This window comes from Microplitis demolitor, chromosome 6 (assembly GCF_026212275.2).
Source record: "Microplitis demolitor isolate Queensland-Clemson2020A chromosome 6, iyMicDemo2.1a, whole genome shotgun sequence".
In the NCBI taxonomy this organism is placed as follows: Eukaryota; Metazoa; Arthropoda; class Insecta; order Hymenoptera; family Braconidae; genus Microplitis; species Microplitis demolitor.
In genome coordinates this window covers 7,274,635-7,294,243 of record NC_068550.1, presented here as the reverse complement: position 1 = coordinate 7,294,243, position 19,609 = coordinate 7,274,635, and the positions used below count along the sequence as shown (strand labels likewise).

Here is a 19,609-nt window from a genome sequence, read left to right as displayed (position 1 = left end):
ATCTCCAACGATTTCCATGAATTTCTACAAATCTTCGTAGATCTTTTAAAAAAAAAACCCTAAAAACTATCAGATCTATTTTGATCGTAAATCTGCTGTAAGTAACGTAGATCTAATTTTTTGAAAAATCAGAAAATTATTTTTTTCCGGGTAGTTGAAATTGAAATTTTTTTTTATAGTGAAAATCAAAAATCATTGATATTTTTATTGCTTAGATAACTTATTTTTCCACATAAAAAGTGCACAGTTCAATTGCTCATATTATAGTAAAAAATAAGTAAGAATTCAAATGCGAAAATATCTAGAGGGTCGAGAGCGGGCGGGCGAAGTGAACTATCCGAAAAATTTGTTAAATTTTTTTTTTACTTTTTTCGGCTGATCCACTTTATGGTCCGAAAAAAATTCCATAGTAACTGGGAATGTGGTTCGACTCTTCCTCATATACATTTATATTTTTAATAGCGATGTAATAACAACTTATTAGACTTCTAATGAACATGGTTGAAAGACTAATCAACTCTAATAAATTTTCAATAGCGTTCATTATTACCATCAATCAGCTTCCATCCATGAGATTAAACCTTTTTTTTGCTTATCATTTTTTTCCAAACATAATTATTATTTTTCCCCAATAAATAATTGTTTTAAAAAGACATAAATTTCATTATTTTTACATATTTTAGATAAAATTTTCCGCATTTATGATATCAGATAAGCTTTAGAATTTATTGATTCGATTATAAAAGCATGAACCTTCGCATAAGAATGAATTCACACTTCACCGATTTTTTTTCATCAGAAGATCCGTTAAATTCAACGGAATATTCATTCAATAATGTTATCGTTACAGACTATTTTAAAGTTGTTTTCGATAAACAATTTATTCAACATAACCGTAAAAAATAAATTTTATTTCATGAATAAAAAAATATCCTCTCAGTAAATAAATATTTTCGAAATTAAAAAAAAAAAAAATCTCTCACCACTTTGTAACAACAATATTATTGAAATTTGATATGTTTGAACCAACGGAAAAAATGGTATCATATGATAGCATAAGCAGGCGGTTGAGAGATATTATGAAACCACTTTTTCGAGGTTAGTCGGATAAGAGGATTTTATTCACATCAAATGAATAAAAAAAATTTGAAACTTTTTTAATATAACTTTGAGAGCAATTAACAATATACAATATAAAAAGGGTGGGCAAAACGGTATCGCTGAGGAAATTATGGATTTTTCTACAATTGAATACCTTTAATTTTTTTTTTTTTTTTTTTAATTTTATTTGAAGTAATTAAATCCTATTTCCAGTTGCCATAAAAGTAATTTTTTCCCGTAGGCGGACAAAACGGACCACCCAAGAAAAAAGTCAACATTTTTTATTTCTTTAATAAAAAAAAAATAACAATGAAAAAATTGTTTATTTCTAATCTAAGTGAGAAAAGAGAATTGCAATACTTTTAGTAAATGAAGATACGGAAAAAAAAATTATTGAAGATAAAGTGTCGAACTCCATTAACTCGGACGGTTAGTCTTTAAAGGAGCGGGAATTTCTTGAAATTTCGGAGTTAACAGATGCCCCTTCTCTTGTAAAAAGTAAACTATACGCATGCGTTCTTATATCTCGAGAATGATGATATATAAATATACATAGGCACATATAAAAGTATAGTATAGGGTAGGGAACAGTGAAGCTCATAGTGGGGGGTCAAGATTAAGGGGAAGTTCCTAGTTTAATGGAGTTTGGCTGTAACATATAAAATTTTAATGTAGCAAGAAGACACCGTATGTGTTTTTTGTGATCAAAAATACATTGCGTCTACTGAAAAATTTATAAAATAAATTTTGAGACACTAGAAAATTGTGAAGAAATAACAAGAGTCGTAAATGACAGTTGAAAACAATTTTGAAAAAAATATCTTTCATCAAAGTCTTATGCTGGTCCGTTTTGCCCACTATTCCTTCTACACGGTGAAAAATTTCCAACAAATTTTATTATGGGTGCATTGTAACACCAGACCATAAGAAAACTGGTATAAAATTTACAAGTGTTCCATAGTAAACAGTATGCGCATCGGTCCCAATCGTGTTGTCTGCGCATACGTGTACTATGCACCCATAGTAAAATTTAATGGGAATTTTTCACAGTGTATACATAACTTTTTTTCTACTTGAATACTAAAAAAAAAATAAATAAATAATAATTTACCTGACCCATCATACCCATGAATGCCCAGATTTTGAAAGTTTTAAGCGGCACACTGACGAGGTATTCGTGGAAAAATGCACTGATGAAAAATACTGTCACACTAGCTGTCCTTTTACCGTAACCCATTTCAACTATAGGAATATATAAATGTCTGAAACAAATATGAAATCAAAATAATTAATATTATTTCATAAAAACATCTGCCGTAAGACAGGAAATGCATTACTAGCTTACAATATTTTTTTGATCGCTCAGCGTTAAGTTTTTTCACACGAGATTCTAAATATTGCTCATAAAAAAATGAATTTAATAAAAAAAAATCTCTTCTATTATGTATATAAATAAGATAATAATAAAATTACATTAAAAAAATATATAAGTTTCATGAAAGTCTTAATAAAAAAATAATAAAACTATAAATTCTGTCAGTTATCTTTCAACTGACGAGTCACGGAATGTAAACGAGTAAAATTTTTTAGAAACTCAAGGAAATTAAATAATAATAATAGTGGCAATAATAAAATAAAATTCATAGACTAAGAAAAAAGTTATTGCACATCAGATCTTTTAAATTTTTTTATGAGCTTTTAAAATTTTTTTTTATTCTTTTATTCTATTTCAATTTCTCGCGGTTTCTTATTTATTTCAATTTTTTCCTAGCTCTTTACATTTCACAGTTGAAATTCAGAAAGATGTAGAGTAGAGACATTATAAGATCTGTGAGTACTGTAAGGAGTTTTGAGTGTAAACCATTGCGATGTATATCGTCTTTTTCCATTACAAACCAGCTCGTAAGAAGAGGCTCTAACATTATATAAAGACTAACCTCAACTTTCTCGTTTAACCTAAGAAGACTTTATTTATTTATTTTTTATCCTTTTTTTAATTTAATATTTTTTTTTATACTTGTCCTCTTTACTTCAGTACTATCTCTTCACTTTGCCCTTTTTCATTCTCATAGAATAGACTTCCATGGACTTGTGCCAGTTGCAGACTTAGATTCTCAACGAGTGATAAAAGACGCTTAAGAGGGTTTGAGTGTGAATAAAACGAGTTCTGAATACATACGCGCTAAAATAAAATTTCATATTTTTTTATTTAAAAAAAAAAAAAAATAAATAAATAATAAAATTCCTATTATTAATTTTAAAAAAATATTGGAAAACGAGTCGGGCCTATCGATGCCTCTAGTGAAAACTTTTTACTTTTTTTTTTTTTTTTTATTTCACAGAAGCAAAAAACCAACATAAAAAATCCATATAAGAATACAGCCTAGACTCCTTTATGGCGTATTCGGATGGCTACCTGTAGGAATCCAGCACAGATCTCGATATATATTCTAACATGAGTTCCTATGGGAATCCACACCATGCCAAATCCATATGGGAATCGAGTATGGATTCTTACCTCAATTTCCCATGGGATTTTGCACCATGTGAAAATTTATATGGGAATCTTGTATGGATTGTTTGGACAAAAAAGCGTCACGTTATTGATACAAATACCATAAAAATCCTACTTGTTTTCATAAACTTTCCTGGGGTACATTACAAATATTTATATAAAGAGCATCAATTAATCAATTTTTTGTTAAAAAGTATTCTGCCAATAGAATATTAATTTTAATTACTTATATAGAACCCCAGATTTCTATATGAGTTTTCCATATAGGAATCAAGGTGCCCATAATTTTCTATGAAGGTTTCCTATATGGGAATCCAAATACTGATGGTTTTCTACATGGATTCTTATATAAATCCATACACTCCTATATTGATTCTATGGATTCTTACATAAATCCATACTTTCCTATATGGATCCCTATGGGTTCCCATGCGATCCCTTGTGAATTTTTATGATAAGGAAAATAAATTAGTCTGCTAAAAAAAAAAAGTTTTCTCAAATTTTTGATAGAGATAGAAAATCATTATGGTTACTTCAAATGATTGATATTTTATATATAAATATATATATATATATATATATATATATATATATATATATATATGTATATATATATTAAGATAAGAATTTCGGAAATACACAAAAATTGAAGGCTCACAAAATAATTGGAATTTTATGTATAAATTTTACTAATGTAAATTTTATGGCATTTTTTTTCTTTTGAGAGTTTCATTTTCTTAAAAAACCATAAATATATAAAATATGGATCACCCTAATATACATGTCTGACTATATTTTTAATACAAGCATTTGATTAGTTAAAACAGAATAAATAAAATATATAATATACATATTTACTATTTTCAATAAATTTAAATATGTTTGACCTTTATAAATTTTTACAAATTTATTTGACTTAGTAATGGCAAGAGGCCAAGCTAAGAAAATAAACACGCTCTACGAAATATACTTTGTTGTTCAAAGACCGGAAAAATTCAGAATTTTAAATAAGAACAAGTTAAATAAATACTACATTTTTTTTACTCCATAACCAATCAATATTCCGGACAATTTATCCGTAAAAAAACAGAATTACTATCACCCTCTCTCTACTTTACATCGCTGAATTTCAGAGTGATTCCGACACTTCTTTTGACAATATGGTCACTAAAAAAAATTTTAATTAAGTTTTCTTTGGTGAATTGAAAAAAAATTCTGTTAATAAAATTTAGTGAAAAAGGGTACGATCAAATATTTAACGATGTTAAATATCTCTACATTTATATATATATATATATATATATAACATAGCCACAGCCTATGGCTTACTCATTTTCTCTAGTATTTTCTTCCACTACAGCCTTTGTAGAAAAGCTTCATCACTGTAGAGATTACATCCGAGAGATCCTTGGAGTGAGAAAATGAGGTTGAGACAGAGAGAAGATAGCAAAGAGAAGCTTTCTATACTCTACAAATATAACTGTATGGTTACTACACATACTAACTTTCATGACAAAGCTATGTATGTATATGATATATATAACAAGTCCTATGACTATTGCAAGTACGACTTAAGTGACTTTAGAGAGTACAATAGGAATATCGAATGAGGATAAAGGAAATTGAATGGTGAGTATACTGGTACCCGAGGTAAATTCCAAACGATTGTTATCAATGTATATATAATAGGGATAGAGAATATTTGACTTACCTCACAGCCCAACGATGAACTCCTAAGTTCCATGTGCGCCAAAACGTGTCAATGTTGTTAGAATTCCACCAATCCCCATAAAAATTACGATCAGCAAAGTGTAACAGTTCCCCCATTAAATTTAAATATGAATGGAAAAATAGATAAAAGAAACATAGCCACATTAAATGATTCGGAATCTGTAAAACGAAAAGTAATTTTTGGAATTAACTTCTGAATCAATAAGTCATTTATGAGGAAAAGTGGGTTAGTGTTGCTTTGATTGACTATAGATCGTAATAAAAAAAATTAGGATTATATACCCATGTAACAATTTTTATCACAAGTTTTTGGTCAAGACACTGATCACTAAAGTCTTCCATTAGATACTACATGGATTTGCACAAGGAATACGACAGACAGTTTAGTAGCAGTCTTGTGTTAATTTTGTAAAAGTGTCTTGGGGAAAACCCCGAGATGTTTACGTCTTTATATATCTATAAATTCGTTACAAGATTTTTATGCATGATTTAAAGTCAAGATTTTGTATTACTTGCTCATGATATTATACGAAATAATATTGCAGATTTCTTACACATGGCTCGTTGATAAAATCACTTACGCATTTCTTGAACAAAACTTGCGCAAGAAATTTATTAAAGACAAACTCACGCATTACTTGCGCAAGATTTGCTCAACAGGCGCTATATAACTATCTCTGCCACTTCGTCCCTTCCTTCGGCCTCTAATATACATAAATATATATACATATTTACATATATAACGCCTGTTGAGCAAATCTGCCGCAAGCCATGCGTGAGTATCTTCAATAAATTTCTGCCGCAAGTTTTGCTCAAGAAATGCGTGAGTAATTTTATCAACAAACCATGTGCTAGCGTGCGTAATTCTTTAGATACACCATAATACAGTTTTTTTGTAAGTCTGCACAAAACTTTCAGTTTAAAACTCTTTACCAGTATCTGTAGCAAGACTTAGTCATTTAAAGCCGCAGACAACTAGAATACTGGTGACCAGGCTTGCGCAAGACTTTAGTCAGATCGTTATAGGGGTTATTATCAGAAATTAAAATGTAACCTTAAAAATGTCATGGAAATGGTAAATAAATAAAACAAACAAACGAATAGTACAAATATAAATAATTTAATGGAAATAAATGGCGAGGTCGAGTGGTTGAGAAGAATTTAGAGGAGCTTCGGGCAGTTTGCGGAGCTCAAAGGACACTCTGGGGTGTATTTCACATGGCTCAGAACTGTGTGGCTTTGTGGCTATCTGTGACGCGTCACAAACAACCCTCAGCTACCGCTACAAGTATTTTGTCTGATGTCTGAACGATGAAAGTCATCGGTCACCAGGGAAAAAAAAAAGTAAATAAAATACCGGATGGAAAGGTTCCTTGGATAGTTAGGAAGAAAATACGATAAACGACAAAGGAAATTAAAACTACTGAGCCAGTCTCGAGGACTTTAAACTGTATTTCGATAAATAAAAAAAAAGGTCAAGTGCAATACAAAATGGCCGTCGAGTAGATTAATGAGTAGTGTTATAATTGTTCCTGACCATTGCGGCTCTTCTGAGTCATAAAAGATGTTGGATTTTTTTTTTTTTTGAGAAAAATTAAATTATTACTTGACCGCAAGATTTTTTTAGTTGAACGATTTGTCACAATGATAATAAAGAATCTTTAGGGTTTAGGGGTCAGAATAAAAGACATCTTGGTATTAGGGTGCAATTGAAATACGAATAACTTCAAAATTCTTAGGATGAACAAGATAAATGGAAGCACTTTACCTACATTTAAACTTCTTACTTGTACTTTGTAGTGTTATATTTTATTATATATTTTTTTTTTTTAGCTCATACTTTTTGATCCTATACGCCTTGTTATACTTTTCCTGCATCTATAGATCCTACTACTTATACTATTTCTTTTATAAACTTGTTTATTTTGTTTTTTATCTTCCTGTAACGTCTTGTGTTTTTTTATTTTTTTTATTACTCACCGGGGATCAAAGGATTCAAGTTTAAATTGCGACCACGCCCGAGAATATTGCACGGGTCAAATGGATCACTTGAGACTTGAGGATGGGAGTATAAAGGACGAGAGTCAAAACAGTCCATTGGACATAGTATTATTTTCAATAGAGTCATTTTAATAATTTTATAGTACCTGGGAGAAAAAAAATTTAGATTGATGTAAATTTACGCAGATCGAAATTTGAATGAATCTCAGATCTTTGGTCATTTCGGCAGATCGTCAATGATTTTAGATCGACAGTCATCTTGAAAAATTTTTAATGATGTCATCATATTTTCCAAGATTTTACAATAATATTAAAGAAGATCTATTCAGATCTCTACAGATCAATCAGTTATAAAATCAGTTTTTCTTACTAAGGCTACAGAGATCACCGAAGATCTACGATAATTTCCAAGAATTTCTACAAATCTTCCTTGATCTCTTGAAAAATAATCCCTAGTAACGATGAGATCTCGATCTCTGTAGATCTACGTAGATCTTAAATTTATAATAAATCTCACAAGATCACTGATGATTACAGCAAATCATTAATGTTTTAAAAATTATGGTGATTTGCAAAGATCTTCAATGATCTCGAATCTTCAATGATTTTAGATCGGTGATCGATCAAGATCTCGCTAGATCTTCAAAGATTTCACAATATCAATGGAGATCTTCCTGGAGATCGCCGGAAATTTCCGACGATTTTTGTGAATTTCTAAAAAGTTTTGTAGATCTCTTGAAAAAAAAGACCCGGAAACTATTAGATCTGTTTAGATCTTTGTAGATCTGCTACAAGTCACGTAGATCTAATTCTCTAAAAAATAGACCAACGTAAATCTAATTTATTTTTTCCCTGGACTTCCGGTATAGAAAAAATAAAGCTAATAATTGTATATACTTATTTACATATTTAAATACTTTTTAGTTAAATCTCAATTATTGTCTTAAATCAACGGATATAAATTTTAAATTAATAAGTAATATTCCCGGACAATGAATAATATAACCAACTTATTACCAGAAGTTATGAATATTTAAAAGAACGTAGTATTGAAGCCACTTAACTTGTCATCATAAGTATCAAATTAATATTTTATTATGTCATATTTAAATAATTTATATGTTTAATCTTTATCATTGTTGAGAAAAAAAATAATAAAATATTTTATTCTTTACTTTTCGTGATTCAATAAATCATTATCTTTTATATCAACAAGAATTGATATCAAAAAAATATATATACAGAAAGGACATTACTAAAATATTAATATTTAAATATTTAATGATGATCATTATATTATTTGGTTACCACTGACAAAAAAAGTAAGATAAATTTTATTGTTAGTCGAGAAAAATATTTTGTGAAATACAGACAGGAAATTTTTTTATCTATTTATAAATATAAAAAAAGATTCTATATATTTGATAAAAAGCAAAAATTGGTAATGTAGTAACTACATATTGATAAAATGTACATTTTATAAATTATCATTACATTTAATGTGAATGAATGAGGCGATTTTTTATCTATATATGTCATATAATATGAAATCAAAGTTATTGAAAATAAATACATTTGACAGTGAATTGGGGTTGCTTGTCCAGTGTTTGAAATTGAATGGATTGTGGCCGTACACTGATAAATATAAAAATATAAAATTTTTGTTATGCTTTATCATATCATTGTGCGGTGTATTAAACGGTATATTTACAATATTTAATCAAAAGAATAATCATGATCGAATTCTATCAACATTCCAAGCGACACTTTACATACATACATTTACACAGCGTTGTGTATTTAAATGGAATCAACTGAATTTTAAAATAGTCTTTAATTACATGAATAGTGACTGGCAAGAATCAAATCATTTGAAAACTAATGATCTTAACATAATGTTCAATTATGTTAAAAAATCAAGACATGTCGTTAAAATGATCTTTATAACATTTTTTATTGCGGGATTCGGTAAAGAAATTTTATTATTTACAACTAAAAACATGGTTTAGATCTATATAGATTTACGTAGATCTAAGTAGGTCGACGTAGATCTTAGATTCAAGTAGATTTGAGAACTATGAAGATGCAAGTAAATCCGGGTAGGTCAATATAGATCTAAGTATTTATAAGATCTGGATAGATCACGGATTTATAAAGGCCTCAGAATCTACATAAATCTAAGATCTACTTTGATCTTAGATTCTACATGGACCTCATATCTAAATGTCTGTAGATCTACATAGATGTTAGACATACATGCACCTGAGATCTGCATGAATCATATGTTCCTTAGATTTTGATATATGTTGATCTACATAGATCTTAGATTTACATCAACCTCAGATCTACATAGATCTCAGATCTAGATATATGTAGATCTATATAGACCTTAGATTTAAACGAACCTTAGATTTCCATTTATCATACCTACATTTATTTTAGATCTTGATATAAGTAGATCTACATGGATCGTACCTACATCAATCTTAGATCTTGATATATGTTGATCTACATAGATCTTAGATTTACATAAACCTCAGATCTACTAGATCATATCTACACAGATCTCAGATCTAGATATACGCAGATGTAGATAGATCTTAGATTTAAACGAACCTTAGATTTCCATTTATCATACCTACATTTATTTTAGATCTTGATATAAGTAGATCTACATGGATCGTACCTACATCAATCTTAGATCTTGATATATGTTGATCTACATAGATCTTAGATTTACATCAACCTCAGATCTACATAGATCTCAGATCTAGATATATGTAGATCTATATAGACCTTAGATTTAAACGAACCTTAGATTTCCATTTATCATACCTACATTTATTTTAGATCTTGATATAAGTAGATCTACAAGGATCATACCTACATCAATCTTAGATCTAGATATACGGTGATCTACATAGATGTTAGATTTACATGAATCTTAGATCTACTAGATCATATCTACACAGATCTCAGATCTAGATATACGCAGATGTAGATAGATCTTAGATTTAAACGAACCTTGAATTTCCATTTATCATATCTACATTTATTTTAGATCTTGATATAAGTAGATCTACAAGGATCATACCTACATCAATCTTAGATCTAGATATACGGTGATCTACATAGATGTTAGATTTACATGAATCTTAGATCTACTAGATCATATCTACACAGATCTCAGATCTAGATATACGCAGATGTAGATAGATCTTAGATTTAAACGAACTTTGGATTTCCATTTATCATATCTACATTTATTTTAGATCTCAATATAAGTAGATCTACATGGACCATATCTACATTAATCTCTTATTTGTATAGATCTTAGTTCTAGATGGGTATAGACCTACATAAATTTCAGATTTACATGAATCTGAGATCTGCATGGATTAATATCAGCATAGATCATAGATCTACATGGATCTCATATCTACAAAGATCATAGATTTACATAGATCTCATATCTACATAGATCTTAGATCAATGTGGATCTTATTATTCTTTACTCGGATCTTAGATCTACTTAAATCATCCAATTTTGTAATCTAAGATCTACCTAGATCTAAACAAATCTGAGTAGATCAAAAAAGATCTGTGTAGATCTAACATCTACATTGAATAAGGTCAACCTACATCCATATAGATTTCAGATCTGCATGATCTAAGTAAATCTAGAAAATGTAGGAAAGTCACCGAAGATCTTAATAGATCACTGGAGCTTTGTATAGATCTAAACTAGTTTTTCAAGTATAACGCAATAAATTTAAAAAAATCATCAGCAAAATTTTTCCTCAGGCTGGGCAACAAATTTATTAATTGAAGTACTTGTTAACAACAAAAATGATTTATTAATATTCGAAAAATGGAATTCAGAAACATGGGATCTATTATCAAGTCCAAAATTATTGAGATTGACATTCCAATTATTAGCAGGATTCAATGGTTTATTCGGAGCAGCGACTATCGACAGCTGTATTGTCTTATTAATTTTGCATTGTTGTGGGCAGTTAGAAATATTGTGTGAAAAAATTAAAAAATCTCGTGGATTAATACGTCATAATCTGATAAATAAAAGTATTTATTGTCGTAATACTATAAGAATTATAAATAACTGCTCCTGTTTACAATGCATTGTTGACAAACATAATTATTTAATTCAGTAAGTAAATATAAATCAACATTATCTAAAGCCCACCAAATACGGATCTACTGCACATGCGCATTCGTTCTGCCATAATACACATGCGCAGAAACTTTCTTATATTCATAACCATGAAATATATATCCTATAAGGTCCTATTATTTAATTTTGTTTTGTAGTTTTGTGAAATTATTGGACGAAAGTATTCATAGTTTGATGTTACTTCAATTAATACCCGGAACAATATCATTCTGCACAAATGGTTATGGGCTTATTAAAGTAAGTTTTTTTTTTTTTTTTATCAAAGATTAATATTTTACTCAGCAACAGGCATATCGCGGAAAAATTATAGTACACTATAGCTTCATTATAATAAAGAAAGGATCAAATTATGCTAGACTCGGACAAAAATATATAAGCCCGATCCTAAATTTCTATAACTACGGAGACATTTTTTATAAGTTTGATAATATTCTATATAATTTATTAGATTTTGAAAGCTGCGAATTATTCGTATAAAATAAGAAAAATCGATTGTTTCTAAACTATACGAAAAATTCGAATTATTAGGACATTATTGTAATTATTTTTTTATGATTCCTATAAATGTTGTGGCAGAAAAAACAAATCGTTCTTACAATAAACTTTTAATTAAATAATATTTTTTTTTGTTCTTAGAGTTATAACAATGCAAATGTATCATTAATGATTTATCATATTATTTATATATTAGCAATTATGCCAATATTTCTAACGTTCTGCTGGGTATCCAATGATTTATTAGAAAAGGTATGATGTTTATATTTTGACAGCACACTGTTACAAAAAAAATCTAAAACACACATATGTATATTTTTATATATCGATACTGCCATTCTAATATGCCCTATCCCATATTTGAGAAATTTTTCAGGAGACGATAAAAACTTTTCACGGTCGGCAAAGAAAAATTATTTGTATTATGTTTACATTGGTATAACCTACTAATTTATTTTCATGTTTTCATAAAATACACGCACTTGTAGTGAATAAATAATTTTTAATTATATGCTGTAAGAAGAGTCAAAAATTATGCATCATTACCTTCTTACTCATGTCGTTAATTGCTTCCTTAAAATTAACTTAAAATTAAAAATGTTAAACTTGACTAAACCTATACGATTGTGGGATACGACATATTAGAATGCGCGAAAATCTGCGTGTGGGATACGACACATTAGAATATTTATTTAAAAATACTAAATAAACAATTTGACCTCGAAAATTTTTACGTAAGCTGCACATTGTTACAATTATTCTTTTTTTCAAAAAAAGTAAAAATGTCAAATTTTGTGGGATACGACATATTAGAATATCAGTATCGATATATATTTTTGGAATCATTATATTTCGTGTTTGAAATGATTTGACATTAAATTTAAATTAAATTTTCTGTAATTTTTCATAGAATGAAAATATAAAACACATGCTATATAATCTCGAATGGTACAATTACAATAATAAAACAAGAAAATTTTTTATCATCATGATAAACCATGCTAATCAAGCTATTAAAATAACTGGAGGTGGATTTTTTGTTATATCATTGAAGTGTTATAAGAATGTAAGTCTTCTTTATGATGAATATGTAGTATAAATTATATACAAAAAAAAGGTTTATTCGCACAAGAAAAGTTTTTTCACCCAAGAAAAATTTTGTTTCTAATTTATTACGCGGAAAATTACTTCGGATGAGTACAAAATTCTTGTGCGAAAAAATCCTTTTTTTCTGTGATGAGGATCATGGGCTGCAGTGGAGTAACTGAATCCAAAAGCAATTCACACAGTCAAACATCGAAATACCCTGGGAAAAAATAATTAAGATCGATGTGGATCGAAAGTTTAGAACAGATCTCAGAAGATTTTTGATGATTTCGGTAGATCGTCAATAGTTTTAGATCGACAGTGAACTTTAAAGATCTCCGATGATCTCGAATCCGAATTTGAAATCTATGGCGAACTCTGAAGATCTCCAATGATCTTAAATTCGATGATTTCAGATCAATAGTGATTTCAAAAGATCTTTCATGATTTCACAATAATATCAATAGAGATCTACGCAGATCTACGAGTCAAAGCATCAAATTCAGGGCTACGGAGATCTCTGACAATTTCTGTGACTTTCTACAAATTTCCATAGATCTCTGTAGATCTGCTAGAAATAACATAGATCTAATTTTTTGAAAAATCTGATCCCCATTGACCTATTGCAGATCATCGTAGATCTAAACTATTTTTTCCTGAGAAACATCAAATTTTAAACAATCCTGAAGTTTTGAATAAAATTTTTCAATGTTCGTATATTTGACTGACAAGTATTCCATCGCGCCCCATTTTTCTCAATAATAATAAGCAACTTAATTAATATTTATTTTAATAATCAAATTTCAGTGGTTTATAAATGGTGTGGAATATTTATCTGTACTAGCAGCGATAATGACAAGAAGTTAATAAATTTACATAATGTACAATATATCTTTAAAATTGTATTTATATTGTTTTTGAATAATAAATATTAAAGTCTGGTCTTCATTCGTTGTTATTGACGAAAATAACACATTCAGCTGAATGAATTATCTTAAAAACACCATTAATAATTTAAATTCATTAACTTAAATTTAAGAGCAACTTAAATGTCAATTATCGAATTTTTATATTTGATGCATGCTCATTCATTTTTTATGATCGAAAGTTTCAATCTAATTTGATCACTGTATCATGTCAAATGTCATTCTAAGTTGGCTGAGTTTGATAATGAAATTTATTATCTATCTGATATTTTCATTTTTAATTTGAATTGATTTTTTTTTTATCGGCTTCGAAGAATTATGCACATGTATATGAATAATTTATTGTGCCAGTTCAAAAATAAATTTGATCAAATAACGCATGAATGTACCATTGGATAAAGTTTGATAAAATCATAATTTAAATTAAATGGAAAATACACTGTAGAAAATTGGGAGCGAATACAGATTTTATTTTAATTCGAATTTACTCCGTCAGTCGAGTTCCGGAATTAAAAAATGGCCAGTGAATCGGGATATTTTTTTGAGCGGAGCGATTTCGAAGTGACGTGGATTTTATTTCAATCCAGAGTTGAATGAAAGTTCATAATAAGAAAGAAAGTAAATTAATATTATATAAAAAAAGTGATGATTAAAAAAAAAAATTTGTCTATCGGTTGACTCTGCGGGACAGCCCAAAAACTTCCCGCTGTTTTTGAGCTCCTTGAGCTCGAAAACGTTGTTGTGTATACATTTTCGGGATTTTCAATCTCGAAAATACGTTTGTATGCCATTACTTTCAAGAAAAGCCGTTTTTTTTTGCTTTTGATGCTCTCACGATATTTCGTGAACGAATTGACTGATTTTTAAGGTTGAAGCGGCAATCGACGTCTTTTATTGAGCTCCAGAGCTGATTAAATTTTAAAAAAGTTTGATTTAGTCGTTTCAAAGATATTCGTAAAAAAATGATTTTTAACATTTCTTTCTCCGACGATATCTCTCAATCGAATTAGCCAATTGTGATGTTCAAGGTAAAAAACAGTATGTTTCATTGTGTTTTAGAGCTGATTATATCTTAAAATTAATCGATCGAGTTGTTTATGAGAAACTAAAAAAGTCATTGAAAAAAACACTTTTATTTTTCCGTACTTCCTAAACATCTCAGAGTCGATTTAACTAAATGATCTAAAATTTCCTAAAAATCTAAGTTCAGGAGGAATGTTTCGAAGCCCTTGTCTGAAGCTTCCATAGAAAATACACTCAGCACGTAAACAATCCATACTCGGGGCTCGGTGTTCGGAAAAAAGATGATTTTCCTTCACTTTGCTTCGCATCATGAGTCGTGCAATAAAATGAGTAATTAAAGTGTGCACATTCAAATTTTCCGAGATTTGTTTTTTTATAATCAATATTTTCCAAGATATCCCTTTGGAGTGAATTTTTGTTGGAATAAAAAAATCAAATATCTTATGAAAGAGCGCAATTTATCTAAAAATGTATTATAACATATGCATAAAAAAGTAATTTGAACTTACCGCCAATTTTAAAAGTCTCTCAGCAGCTTTAGCAACATCCATATTCTGTAACAGCAATAAAGTAAAAATAATTAAGAAAACATATAAATGCATACATAAAGTAGTAACATTGACTAATTTCGTTCAAAAATTTTGTTATTCAAAAATTTAATGGCTTATCAAAATGTGTTTAAAAATTTCAAGCTCTAGGGCGCCACTTTGTCTAGTGTTTTTTTATTGATAATATTTGTGATTGGTGAACTGTATTGCTGAAATATAGAATAAAATTAAAAAAAATTTTTTTGCTAATATCAGCCACTGTTTATAATAACATTTGACGTCAACGAAATAGAAAGCAATTAAAAGAGAGGTGTGCAAAAAAGCTGTTTGGATGTTACACCGGTAAAAGGCCCATAATGAAACATATCTATTTACAGAAAAATACCACGCATGCGCACTTGTTAAGATGGATGCCCATACATATTTAGGATGAAAATGAAAGAAAATGCGATTTAATTTTTCATTAATTATAATTAAACGACACAAAGTTAAAGAGCTATTTTCAATAGCAAATCCTTCTAGGACAAAACGGGTCTTTAAAAAAAAAAAAAAAAGAGTTAAATAATGTTTTTTTTTTGTTTAGATATCGAGTTTTCAAGCCACAAAATTTTTTAGTTTATTTTAATGATTTTCTCATTTCTATTGCACGAAATTAGTTTTGAAAACTGCAGAAATAATCTCTATTACATTATCTGTAGAATGACGCATAATTTAAGATGGTTCTATGGACTAGTAAAGCGATAATAGAAATAGTTCTAGAAAGGAGGCGAAAAAATTTCGTTGACAGTAAAATATTCTCTAATGCTTTGCATTATGAGTCCTGCAATAAGTTGAGGATGGCAAAAAATAACTCATTGAATATTATCTTTTAATAATGGGGCGGAGAATTCGAAATTTACAAAGTAATATTATTTCGAATAATTCCATTTTACAGTTGATATTATTTTTCAAAACTTTGCAAGTATGTAATTTAAAAATTAATATGAGTGAACAGAGCAAGTTGTTGTAAAACAAAATGTGAGTAACTCCTCAGGCAAAATATGCCAAGAACAGAAAACTAAACTTAGTAATTGGACGCAGTGTACTTTTGAACTAAGGGTCTATGATATGAAAATTTTATCGTGAGTTGTATTTATCTTTATTTATTCTACATATGTATATATACATTTATATTTATATATATATATTAGACTGACTCGAAAGAAAAATGTATTTTTAATTTTTGTTTAAAAAAAGACAGTAAAAAATTGACATTTCAACACGAAAAAAAATCTATAATGTTGACCTCTGTCATAAGCGGTTAATATTTGTAATTACTAATTGATAAAACCCATTAATTATTCCTATCAAATCATCTTCGCAAATGAACAAAACACATAAAAAAAAAAGAATAATAATTATAATTAGTGAGCTACATTATTAATTTAATTACAAAAATAATTAAATGATAATCAATAGTTATCTCATAAGCATCTTTTAATTAATTAAATATCCTCTTAATCTTAATTTTAATTTTATTTTTTGTACATTAAATGAATACATCTTTTGCCTGTACACACAGATTGTACGACTATCTCTCTGTAGCAGTACCGCTAGTACAGACTACATGATGAGAAATGTTCTTGTGAATTCCACAGTCAAAAGCACAACGCCATCCATGAAATATCTCAAGCTTTTACTAAAACTCGACAAAAATTCATTTCAAAGTACTTTGTCAAGCAACGAAATACGCGCGACTTTATTTATTCAAGACTAACCTAACCAAAAAAAAATTTTAGAGTTAAAAGAATATCAAAAAGATATTTCAATATTAATAAAAAAAAAAAAAAAAAAAAATTAAATGAACAAACATAGTGGAAAATTTTGTATTTAAATAAACATAAATTAAGCGTTGGAAATGGTCAACATAAGCTTCGTGTCATACTTTAACAAAATGGCTCATATTAAAATTTCATCACATGAAAATTATTTCTATTTTTTTTTAAGTTATATTTTAAATGTCATCAAATCGAAATTTTATTTAAATCTCACGCAACCTGGTCACCAGTGTTCTAGTTGTTTGCGTCTTTAAATGACTGAGTCTTGCTGCAGATACTGGGAAAGAGTTTTAAACTGAAATTTTTGTGCAGACTTACAAAAAAACTGTATTATGATGTATCTTAAGAATTGCACACGCTAGCACATGGTTTGTTGATAAAATTACTCACGCATTTCTTGAGCAAAACTTGCGGCAGAAATTTATTGAAGATACTCACGCATGGCTTGCGGCAGATTTGCTCAACAGGCGTTATATATGTAAATATGTATATATATTAATGTATACTAGAGACCGAGGAAGAGGTGAAGTGGCAGAGAAAGTTATATAGCGCCTGTTGAGCAAATCTTGCGCTAGTAATGCGTGAGTTTGTCTTTAATAAATTTCTTGCGCAAGTTTTGTTCAAGAAATGCGTAAGTGATTTTATCAACGAGCCATGTGTAAGAAATCTGCAATATTATTTCGTATAATATCATGAGCAAGTAATACAAAATCTTGACTTTAAATTATGCATAAAAATCTTGTGACGAATTTATAGATATATAAAGACGTAAACATCTAGGGGTTTTCCCCTAGACACTTTTACAAAATTAACACAAGACTGCTACTAAACTGTCTGTCGTATTTCTTGTGCAAATCCATGTAGTATTTAATGGAAGATTTTTGTGATCAGTGTCTTGACCAAAAACTTGTTACTGATACTTGGGCAATATAACCTAAAATATGGTTTATCATAATATATCCATAAACCCTATTGTAAATAAAAAGTTTTGTTGGTTTTTCTTGTATATCTCTTTTATTCAAATTTGTTCCTTACTAGAAAAGATATATATATACATATATAATTACAACAAACAAGGTTCTATACAAGTAGATTAACAAAAAGATACTTTGTATAAAGTACAAAAGTAGAAAGAGATGGCGAAAACAAAGAGCGAGAAAACTGTACTCATTGTATAAAGTACAGGGATAAAGATAAATAAAATTAAAAGTCACTCAGCGCTTCGACTTATTGCTTTATAAAACATTTGTATTATAAAACGAGCTTCATTGTTGGGAATAATGAAATACTAAGCGACTAAAAAAAGTAATGAAATTAGTCACGAATGTACTGAAGATTCCATCAAGCAGTTGAATAATTTAAGAGTAAAAAAAAAAAGTTTTATAAAATCGATTTTACAATTTTAAGCTTTATTGACTTCTTTCTGTCTTATAAATAAGATACTTATTTTACTGGTCCATGATAATGGACTGGTACTTAGAATTTTAATCATTTATAAAAGACAAGTGATTATTAGTAATGAATAAATTATTTATTTATTTTTAAAATTTGAAAATCAGTTAACACTGCGGGTCACTTTTAGGTAGATTTTTTAAAAATCTAACTATTGTATTTGTCCTCAAGGTCGATTTTTTATGGAATTTTGTCATAACCTATCATAATTGGTTGAGTAGGGTTCAAAAATACCACTCATCAAAAAATTTATATATGTACGTAATGTAACTAATTTTGTCATCACGATTACGCCTACAATTCTTATTGGATCCGAATGAAATTTTCTAAACTTAGTCTATAGACGATTATCACGGTTAAGTTCGAAGATGGGCTAAATCGGTCAATAAGCATAGAAGTTATAACTGTTTGAAATTTTCACGATTTTTCGAAAAAATAAGCTTTTATTCTTTGTTAAACTTAATATAAAAATAAAGAATCTATCCTACGTATGAGTGATTAATGTCGATTAATAATACTGAATTGCATTATTTAAGGGTTAACCCGTAACGGCCACACCTCACCCAGGCCACATAACGGCCACATGGGGTAACTCCCGTTTTTTGAGTTTTTTGACCAATTTATTTGAAAGGTATTAGACCTCAAATTCCACTTTTTTTAAGCCTGGGGTGACTAGTCACCCCATGTGGCCTTTAAGGGTTAATATGCGCACTGTAATACCA

The 19,609-nt window shown here is 28.8% G+C and overlaps 1 protein-coding gene across 1 annotated transcript in view; it reads right to left on the bottom strand.

The window, feature by feature from the left end:
• The window catches only part of LOC103568794 (diacylglycerol O-acyltransferase 1), an 84,377-nt gene that overhangs the window by 1,902 nt on the left and 62,866 nt on the right, over positions 1 to 19,609 (bottom strand). Inside the window, exons 9-11 of the mRNA XM_014439350.2 lie at positions 15,580 to 15,624; positions 5,328 to 5,506; positions 2,213 to 2,363 (exon numbers count right to left, since the gene is read on the bottom strand). Coding sequence (XP_014294836.1) covers positions 2,213 to 2,363; positions 5,328 to 5,506; positions 15,580 to 15,624 — 375 coding nt within the window. The remainder of the gene's footprint in view (positions 1 to 2,212; positions 2,364 to 5,327; positions 5,507 to 15,579; positions 15,625 to 19,609) is intronic.